The following is an 11,047-nucleotide window of genomic DNA, read 5'->3' on the forward strand; positions in this document are numbered from 1 at the left end:
TTTCTGCTGTAGAATAGAGCTGCAAAAGCCAATATATCTTGTTTTTTTCTCCAACTTTTAGCATTTTTTTCCTTTTTTTGTGTTTTTTTTTTTTGCATGTTTCGTAAGAGTGAAATACGTTCCACTGCTGGCTGTGGTGTTCAGGACAAGGAGCACCTCCTGAAATGGCCACATCCTAGAAACGCCCCCCTTACCTCGCCCCATCTGTGGCTCAGCCCAGAAGGAAAAGTCCATTTTGGGGCTCTGGACAGGGAGGAGTTAGTGAAAGTCAGTGAAACACTGCTGATGGAAGAGTCCATTTGGTTGGAAGGGACAGATGAGGGTCAGTCAGTGAAGCGCTGGCAGGCTTTCTTCCAGCGGCAGGCCGTGCACCACAGATCCTTCTTCTCCATCCCGTACACCTTGCGGCATTTCTTCGCTTCTCCGCGGGGTTTTCTGGATAACAGGAGGTTGAGCAATTTAACGTGAGGATGAACGAACTGGACGAAAACTGTGAACATGCACATCTTAATTCATCAGATAAATGTTTTGCAGGGCAGCGATTTCATAAGTCAAACATGACAAAAATCATTTCGATCATTGCCGGGGAAAACAGAGCACTTCAGCTTCTTCTAAATCACCTGGGAACAAGATTACTAATATTTTTATACACTCACCGGCCACTTTATTAGGTACTCAGTTGCTTCTTAACCCAAATATCTAATCAGCCAATCACGCGGCCGCAGCTCACTGCATTTAGGCCTGTAGAGGTGGTCAAGACGACTTGCTGAAGTGCAGACCGAGCATCAGAACGGGGAAGAAAGGGGATTTAAGGGGCTTTGAACGTGGCGTGGTTGTTGGAGCCAGACGGGCTGGTCTGAGTATTTCAGAAACTGCTGATCTGCTGGGATTTTCACACACAACCATCTCTAGGGTTTACAGAGAACGGTCCGAAAAAGAGGAAATGTCCAGTGAGCGGTCAGTTGTGTGGACGAAAATGCCTTGTTGATGTGAGAGGTCAGAGGAGAATGGGCAGACTGGTTCCAGATGATAGAAAGGCAGCAGGAACTCAAATAACCAACCAGAATCTCTGAGGAACGTTTCCAACACCTTGTTGAAAGTCTGCCATGAAGAATTAAAGCAGTTCTGAAGGCAAAAGGGGGTCCAGCCTGTACCTAATAAAGTGGCCAGTGAGTGTATATGCAGCCAACAAATTTCTGCTACAACTGAAAATCATTTTTCACCACCTTGAATTCAGTTGAAAGTGACATGAACCCAAATGCAAATATCATAACTAACTAACAAACGACAGAAAATCTAGAACATTCATCAATACAGAGCCACGTTTCTCGGGTCAGGAAAAGTGTTGCAGCTAAAACTTTTGAAACACAATAAAAGATCTGCATAAACAGAAATATAATTAGTGAATAAAGGGTTTGTCAAACACTGGCAGATTGATTTTTGTACGACAAAGTAAATCAGCAAACAGCAGCACAATAAAACTGAAATATCTTTTATTTAAATGACACCTGCAGTACATGTTTCATGAATCTGTGAATAAAATTTATTCATTGTTTACATTTGGCCCTGTGTGCTGGGGTTCAGCTCTCGCTGTGTCACAGTGGTTTATTACAATCATCAATACGCTGATTCAGATAATACAGGTGTGAATGCTGTGATTTATATCATTTCTTTTCAAATTGACTGACATATAATATATCTGTCTGACTGCTGTGAAGAACGGCAGGTGACGTTGCTATGGAAACGCGAGACAGACACCAAAACCAGGCTTCCAGTTGCGTTAGGTGGTGCCTCACCGCCCCTTACCTTCACCACCTTCCTCAAACTAGAGTGAACGTACGGATGACGTCCCAACTAATATATGCCTCATTACTATTTTCAACCTTCATTCCAAAGCATAAATAAAATCCTATTTAATGGGGCAAAAAAAGCTAATTAATAATACAAAACGTGGTTAATTGCTTTTATTCAGCCACTGAAATCAAACACGTCTAGCACAGTAAAGCTTTTCAATATCTGAAAATATTTAGTAGCCGCAGCCCATATGTGTAGTTTTACACTCACTCACTCACTCACTCACTCACTCACTCACTCACTCACTCACTCACTCACTCACTCACTCACTCCCGCACTCACTCACTCACTCACTCACTCACTCACTCACTCACTCACTCACTCACTCACTCACACACTCAAACTTTCACTCACTCACTCACTCACTCACTCACTCACTCACTCACTCCCGCACTCACTCACTCACTCACTCACTCAAACACTCACTCCCGCACTCACTCACTCACTCACTCACTCACTCAAACACTCACTCCCGCACTCACTCACTCACTCACTCACTCACTCACACACTCACACACTCAAACTCTCACTCACTCACTCACTCACTCAAACACTCAAACACTGACTCACTGACTCAAACACTCACTCACTCACTCACTCACTCACTCAAACACTCACTCACTCACTCACTCACTCACTCACTCACTCACTCAAACACTCACTCAAACACTCAAACACTGACTCACTCACTCAAACACTCACTCACTCACTCAAACACTCACTCACTCACTCACTCCCTCACACACTCAAACTCTCACTCACTCCCTCACACACTCAAACTCTCACTCACTCCCTCACACACTCAAACACTCCCTCACTCCCTCCCTCACTCACTCACTCCCTCCCTCCCTCCCTCCCTCCCTCCCTCCCTCCCTCCCTCCCTCCCTCCCTCCCTCCCTCACTCACTCACTCACTCACTCACTCACTCACTCACTCACTCACTCACTCACTCACTCACTCACTCAGCCTGTACCTGGTTCCAGCAGTGGGTTTGGGTGTAGACAGGTTGATGGTGTGTGTCTTGCTGACGGTGGTGTGTGTGACGGGCTGCCTCTTCTCCCCGATGCTCACAGTGCGGACGTGGTTCAATGCGCCCTGCAGGAAGAGCCCAGGTTAGATATGACTGAGCTGAGAACCCAGATAACAACACACAGTGGGGAGGGAACCACTACAGGCACCACAACACAATATTCTCATAATCCCTGAGCCGCTGGGATTCTACTGCGAGATATTACAGTATGTATTGTGATTTACAGACTTCAGATGTTTCCTCGAAAATGAAACTGTGTTTAACTTATTAAGGTAATAATTTTCATCACAATTCACAAAATCTCATTTCAATCATTTTACTGCAGCAAATGAATCATCACTGAAAACAGGAATTATCCTAAAAAGTGTAACAGATCAAATCCATGTCGTGTGCAGGGCGAGCATGTTCTCCACTGCGCTGTCCAACCCATCCCAACAGTTAACCGAGAGAAACATCGTGTGGATTCAGAAGGAAATGAATGTTGGTGATCTGGTCCAACAATGGGCTTAACAATTTTGGGCAAATTGTAAAACTGTCTGTATCTCACTAAGAACATTCCCCAGGTTTTATATGCCAATGTCTTAAAGAAGAACTAAACCTTTCTATGTCAGAAATGAAGGTTCTGTTCAGGTCCGTTTCTCCTTCATCAGGGTACCAACAGGGTAAATGTTCCTCAAAGCTCCAGCCGTGGTTCTATGGTCTTATTGTGGAGCTTAAATCAGGTCCTCCAGGTGAAAAGTTGGTATTTGTTCCTTTTCATAACCGAATGTTTTAAAACAGAGCAGTAGAGTAAAAGCCTGGAGGCGAGGCGAGGCGGGGCGTGTGGAGTCAGTCCAGCTTAGAACAGATCATTTCAGTGGATTATGGTTCAGTTATGCTCCCTGACTGAAGGTGCTGAGATGGAGCACTGATGGAAGCACCCCAGAGACAGGAGGGGAACCGACCCAGAGACCGTCTAGAACCTTTATTTCTGAGAGTGAAACGAGCAGACGTGTGCTCTCTGCAGAGGATTTGTATATATGTGCCCACCCAGGCAAGACCACTTAGTATTTAGGTTCCTGGGGCTAAAGCTATGAGTGTCCATTGATTTTTCCCCACCCTCAGAAACAGACCTTATAGGACAGGGATAGTTTTTCCCATTACTTTCTAATGAAGCGGACTGAGTCCTGAAGATCCTTCAGTCACTAGCAGTAAGTGAACGCCTGCTGCGGTCACAGTGCAGCTCTGCCTCCTCGTACGGTTCTGCTCATTAAACACAATCACCATCACTCTCAGGCTTTCATACGGAAAGCATCGGCATACGAAGAGCTGCTCTCCAATTACCAGAGAATAACACGCGCTCTCCCAGAGATGATCCTGATATCATTACTATTTCCATTATATCATCTTTAATACAACGAAACGCAGCACAATGCGCTTCAAACAGCGCGGAAATAGAACAAGCTTAAAAGAAACAACACAAGGGAAAATAACAAAAGGTAAAACTACTTGACAGCTGGAGGGAATAAATACGCCGGCTGTAAACTGTCTGCAGGAGTTGTCGGACAGATCTAAGCAGGCGAGGAGTTTCAAATCTTTGGAGTATAAACAGAAAGTTTCATCGTCTCTCGTGTTTTGCTCCTGAAATATTCAGCTAGGCAGCGTTTAGTGACCTGAAGATCCAGTTTAGAATATCCAGTTCGTCAGACACGCTGCAGTACATGAGGGTGGCAAACCGTTTCTAGCTTTAAAAGCAGGAAAATCAGAGACACTCGAGCTCTTCAGTCAGAAGTCGAGCGACAGACTGAAGGCGACCCTGTGATGCTGGTTCGACTGCAGTGTGTCTATGGTACAGCGGTGCGGCGCGTAACGGAGACGAGTAATTCGGCTCAGAGTATCCGGACTGCCATCTCTATTTAGCTCATAGAGTTCAAAGAGGTCAGATCACCGCTGACGCATGTGTCATGTTGAAGCTGACCAGAGCCCGAATCGTCGGTTCTGCGCGAGACGCTACACGTCCTGCGTTATTTGATGTGCTTTTTCAGTTTGCTCTTTGATTTACTCGCACTAGTACTGATCCAGGGAGGATGAGCCCAATGTGGAGCAGTTATGAGCCCTGAAACGCAGCTGTCGTTCGTCACAGCGCGCTGTAGCGGCTCTCTGCTGTGTATTTTTGCAAAAGCATGTGAGACAGGAAACAGGAAGCTATGCAAAAAGCCCCCCACAGACGCAGGAGACACAGGGCAACACTAGGACTTTTGCAAAATCTTGCACCAGAACAAAAGCGCAGAAATGCAGACGGAGAGCGATTAGGATGCTTTAAGACTTTCTTTAACTTTTAAACACGAAAGAAAGAAAGAAAAACAACACAAATAATGAAAAAGTGCGATTTCAAGGTTTTACATTTGCGCTGTTGTGCATTAACGAGTTCGTTTACCGGCACTCAATAATCCGATCCTAATCTGACGGTCGTGTAAACAGCACGCTCCCATTTCTCAGAACACAGTAAGCTTTAGCTCAGTGCACGAGCTCTTACTCTGATTTCTTTCTCTCAGTCTGCGCATGAGCGTAAACAGACGGTACTGTGGGGGTCCCGTGGGGGTCCTGACCACTGAAGAACAGGGTAACAAAGAACAAAGTATGCAGAGAAATGGATGGACTACAGTCTGTAATTGTAGAACTAGAGTGGATAACATTATATATATATATATATATATATATAACATATAGACCACTCGGTGATAACTGTCAGAAATTTGAATCATATAAAGTTATTAATTATACTGTGATATGTGTTTTTTTGCCATACTATAAAACTAATACACAGTATTTAATTCTGGAAACTGAACATTGATCAGCTTCGCCTGTCATTGATCAGTTTCAGCTCTATGTGGCCTCGTCTGATTGCACTGATAAGCCCACCTTCATAATACAAGGGCTGTAGTTGAAATGGTCAAGCGTGCTGTTCCTTTTGACCGTTTCGGGTCCTGGAGAGATAAAATAAGACTTGCAATAAAATCTCTGCTTTAATCTTTCGTTGTTCCAGATGTTTTTAAACTTTAGAGAAAGCATGTGAGGGGCTTAAAGTTCACGTAAATTTGGATGGGGTGACATGAATGAATGAATATTTTTTGTAAAATGGATTACTTCATTTCATTAAAAAGGTTTTAACAAAGAAGGAAAAAACATTCGTTTTCTCACAGGTGGGCCTTTAAAGATGACGGGAGGCGACTGCCAGGAGACGCTGATGGTGCTCTGGGTGTGGGGCAGCTCGGAGGACACGCTGGGAATGTTGACGGGAGCAGTGGCCTGAAAACAGAACACACTCTTAGAGACCACGCTGACCGCAGCAGATAAAGAGGTTCACTGCAGGTCTGCAGGAGATCTCACAGACACGCCTCTCTGCTATCTGGCCTGGCATCTTGTTTCTCTGATATCCGTCCTGGCGCCTCACCACTGAAAACACCACGCGCCCACACTATGAGCCGAACTGCAGGAGTAATCATGCCAAGTAAAGGTTGCCATAGGAACAGCCTCTAGCAAAATAACCATCCCCTGAGAGCTTCATTTCATTAGCCCGTCTCTGTTTGTCAACACCTGAAAACCGGCCAACACAAACAAACCCGTAACGTAAATAATGCCCAGAGAAACTTTAAAGCAGTTATAGCCAATATTGCTACTACCTTCAAACACTAGATCACAAATATGAACTGGATTTATTTTGGAATCCCCACTCAAACATTTTAGTGGTATGAAAGTGCAGATATACGTATTAAGGAGAGGCGGCATAATCTGCATAGGCACAAAAAAACAATGGAAGTCAATCTAATCCTGTAAAAAACAAATCACCTTTTTAATGAACACAGATCAGCTGATGGTTAAGGCTCTCATACTCATCAGTATCAGAAAAAAGCATATAAATGGCATATATGATTCTAATATGTGAGCAGTGTGCAAAACTAAGCTATATTTCAAAGCCATGCTGGTGATGAGTGCAGCCATCAACGACTTTAAAATGACCCAGGAACAAAATAACACAATTAGAAGAACTGCAGTATATTTATCCGTCGTTTTACCACCAGCTGCTCTTCACATGTGAACATTTCATTATGAATTGTCCAATAGAAAAAACACCAACACGAGCTGCAATAAGATCTCTGCATTAACGTACATCAACAGTTAAAAACACTGTGCCTTCTCGACGATGTTGCCAATCTGGAGATGTGCTCTTTTTTTCATTAAAGCTGCATTATGTATGATTTTTTGTTAAAACTGAAGAAGCAGCATTATTCAGTAAGGGGGGAAAACAGGCATGCACTGCTGCACGTCACCCTGTAAACGCTGAAACACTAATGTCACAGTGAGATGTGCTGCGTTTCACTCCGCAGGGCCCGAAGCACAACTGCTGTTACGAAGTGAGTGCATTTACCCATTTTCTACCAGAGAAGCGCCCGAATCAGGTCAGGGAACCAAGCCTCGTGACCAGAAGGTCATCGGTCTGATCCTCCGAGGCGACAGTACATGACTGAGGTGTCCTTGAGCGAGACACCTGACCAGGGCGCTCCGGGCAAGTGTGCACACTGCCCCCTAGTGTGTGTGTGTTCACTAGAGTGTATGTGGTGTTTCACTGCAGAGATGGGTTAAACGTGGAGGTGAAATTTCCCCGTTGTGGGACTAATAAGGGTCATTTAATCTTAACAATCTTACATAGTGCAGCTTTAAATAACTTCTAATGCCCAAAATTGTAAATTGTAAATAAATGATCTACAGATATCTTTTGGTGTCTATAATATTTCAATCTACACTGTATAACTGAATAAAACAACAACAAATATTAAGATAACGTGATTCTGGGCTGTCGATTGGCAGAGCCTGAGCAAGAAGGCGGGAGGTACCTGGTAGGCGTGGTCAGTGCGGATGTGGCACAGTGTAGATGGAGCTGATTGGCTGAGTGGACTGTGAATCATATACGACTCTGACTGTGCCATGTCGCTGGCCAGGGGGAAGACAGGGGGCGGTCCGGCAGTGGTGGGCGATGTGGGCGTGAGGTTGGAGAGCCCTTCAGACAGAGTGTCCATGTTCACCTCAATCTCTGAGTAGTAGAAATCCTCCTCACCATCACTGTAGTCGGAATCTCCGTTCCGCCTGCGCAGGTGATACAGAGGTCAGTTCTAGGGCTGTACAACAGTTAGTTAACTATATCATTATTATCATCATGATACCGGCCTTGGCAACAGTGACATCACAAAGACTTGCATAATAAGCCCTTTAATTAATCAGACAGATTAAATCTAGTCCTGCACTACACGACATTCTCAATGGAGATTCTCCGAAAGGGAATGTAGGGAAGGCCAGGACTTAATCCTTGTCCGGGAAGCTGACCCTAAATATTTTATTGAGTGCTGTGACCAATTCTCACACATCCCTGCTGAGTTTCTGTGGGTGTCTGGATGAATCACGGCATTTGCGTCATCTGACAGATGCAGATGATTTTGTTCAAATAATGCAGATCAGTCTTTAACCACAGCATATTTAACCCTGAATGGGTAATACACAGTACGGTTTACGTCTCAGGCAGCGATCACATCAGTTTCAGACTATGGCTAAAATAAGGCTCCACCTAAGAACCAACACTTGCGTTTTGGTAGTGGCCTGAAAACGTGGGACAGCAGTTTTCATCATCGAATGATAAATGATGAGAAATCTAAATCTTTCAAAAAAAAAAAACCATGGAAAAAGAAGTTGAAATTTTGGGGTCAGGGTTTGGGCCAAAATCTCCCAGCAGAAAGTTAATAAATGATGCTGCGTATATTTAGCTTACATCTCCACTAATGCACTGGGTTTAAATAGATCATAACATAATCCTCCACTACACCTCAGATCTGAATATGGATTTGGTTTCTGTGAGGCTGCAGATTAAACTACAGTAGAATGGCCTAAATTTCATGAAGCATTTACATGATATGCTGGGAAATGCTTGGCCTGCATCCTGGATTTGACACACATAACTCATCTGAACGGAGCTGTGGCAGCAGATACGCCTGCATTTCCTCCGAGAGGACGACGTGCACGAGAGAGACTCCTCACCACGGCCTGCAAACGAACTGAGCACATGTGCAGCACATGTGCGGCACTTTAACTGAGAAGGCTTCCCGCAACCGGGCCGCGTGTGTTTTTAATAAAGTGTTTATAATGCAGCTCAATATCACTGCAGACAATTAAAGAGCAGAACAAAACGTCAAAAAAGGCTCAAATTCAGCTTCGTGTTCTCCTCCGTAAGAGTTAGAAGACTTTTACTGATTTACCTCGAAGGTCTTTAAGCTCAACATTCAGATCACATTGATCATATTGATCATTCTGTCTCTATGATGGGAAAAGGCACTGCAATTTCTAGGAAATGCTCTGCACATGTTCCATCTTCTGTTACGGTCACTATAGTTCTGCCCAGTGGTTTGGTCAAGCGCCACTAAGCTTGGCTCTGCATTGTTCTTTCTGAGCTAATGTGTGTGAAATGCATAAACGATTATCACGGCTGGCTGCGGAGGCCAAACTGGAGTTCAGTCTTCTGCTATTCATGCATGAGGTTATTAGGAATAACACACAAAATAAGTATCTTCAGGTTTTTGTCATGAGTGAAATGCACGTCAAATGAGTTCTGGTCAGCTGGTGTTGCCAAGTCCACAATAAAATAGGCCATTTTTAGCTTGGAATGACCTCCCAACTGACATCAAACAGATTGGAAGTAGATTTTCTCTTTCCTCTTAAAAAGCTATTAAAACAATATTTGATCAGCTCACAGAGACTTTTGGCTTAAGTGGAGGTTATTACCGGTGATCTCTTCAGTGTTAGATTTAAATCCTGAGTTCTGTTTGTTTCGGTCTGGTTTATGATGCAGGATGACCGTAAAGATGTGATGTGTGCTTTATTTTTATTGTGACTGCTCTTATGGAAGACTAGCGACCACTTTGTGGCTAATGGGGATCCGAATAAAGAATAAAGAATGAAACCATCACTGAACTGGCCCAGAAAAACAGGCTGCTCAGTCTGTCAACATCCGGCCTCCTGTCACTAACCAGTCGGTCACCGGGGGGCAGTGGTGATCGCACTGTAACTACATGTGCAGAGGGAGGAGGGAGGGCCAGGGTAGCAACAAGAGGCTATAAAAACACACTGGCTGCCACCATCAGAATGTTTTCTTATGCTTATCTAGCCTCTGCTTCCCTTAATAGAGATGTGTAAGCGGATAGCTCACTTAAGCTGCGTTACAACGTGACAAAGACAAACCGGGCCCAAAGGACTGCTCTGAGTCCACTTCCTCCCACCAGCCGAGTGCAGCTATATTTTCACCCATGCGTGATGCGTCTCGCTCATAATTACAGTGCTGCTGTAACAGTAACAGAAGAAGCCCCCATGGCTCTGTAAGATAATGGGTTATATTTAAACTGCAGTGTTTTTAACAACGCAAAACCCTCATTAACAGCTCCCTGGACCTGTTTTATTAGCTCACCACCGGATACCTACCCCAGGTGCACGGTGCGGATGTGCCGCTGGATCCCTGAGGATGTGCTGAGGACCTTTTCACAGTTCTTCCACAAACACTTAAACATCACCTTCACAGAGTTCTGCAACACAGCCGAAGGAAAAGCCAAAGAAAGGTGTGAAAACGTGGACCGTAAACGGGAATTCCGCTCTCTGTGATGCTCACCCTGTGATTTATAGACATAATATTCATGACCAGCATGGCAGAAGCTGCTCAGCGTCGTACGCGCTTCTTACCGGCCTGTCCTTTACGTAAAACCTGTCATTACCATTTTCCTGCTGTCTGGCTATAACAGACATACTGTGCTGGAAATAATAATCAAATGATCACAGAAATACACGGATTACCTTTTACTATAAACTTTAGTTTACACTGTGGCATCTGCACGTTACGTCTTATTTTACCCTGCTATGTTTAAGCCTGCACATTAATTCAAATTGTGCTTGATGAAGTGCAGAAAAACACCTGCAGGCAGTTTGACCAGGTTTATCCAAACTTCATATGAAATAAAGGGATGGTGCGTACGGAGAAGAAAGCAACTGATCCACCCTTGTGTAGACTTGACGGGCAGCGTTAAATCATCAAAACGGGCCTAATCATTTCAGATCCGTCCTCATCCTCAACACAGATCTCCTTCCAGACTC

General features: G+C 44.3%; 1 protein-coding gene across 1 annotated transcript in view; it reads right to left on the bottom strand.

Annotated features, from left to right (window-relative positions):
* si:rp71-79p20.2 (zinc finger protein 704) overlaps positions 1–11,047 on the bottom strand; it is an 81,479-nt gene continuing 70,432 nt past the window's right edge. Inside the window, exons 5-9 of the mRNA XM_017686532.2 lie at positions 10,385–10,485; positions 7,759–8,008; positions 6,065–6,172; positions 2,828–2,949; positions 1–435 (exon numbers count right to left, since the gene is read on the bottom strand). Coding sequence (XP_017542021.1) covers positions 324–435; positions 2,828–2,949; positions 6,065–6,172; positions 7,759–8,008; positions 10,385–10,485 — 693 coding nt within the window. The 3' untranslated portion in view covers positions 1–323. The remainder of the gene's footprint in view (positions 436–2,827; positions 2,950–6,064; positions 6,173–7,758; positions 8,009–10,384; positions 10,486–11,047) is intronic.

This window comes from Pygocentrus nattereri, chromosome 9 (genome assembly GCF_015220715.1).
Source record: "Pygocentrus nattereri isolate fPygNat1 chromosome 9, fPygNat1.pri, whole genome shotgun sequence".
NCBI classification, from domain to species: Eukaryota; Metazoa; Chordata; class Actinopteri; order Characiformes; family Serrasalmidae; genus Pygocentrus; species Pygocentrus nattereri.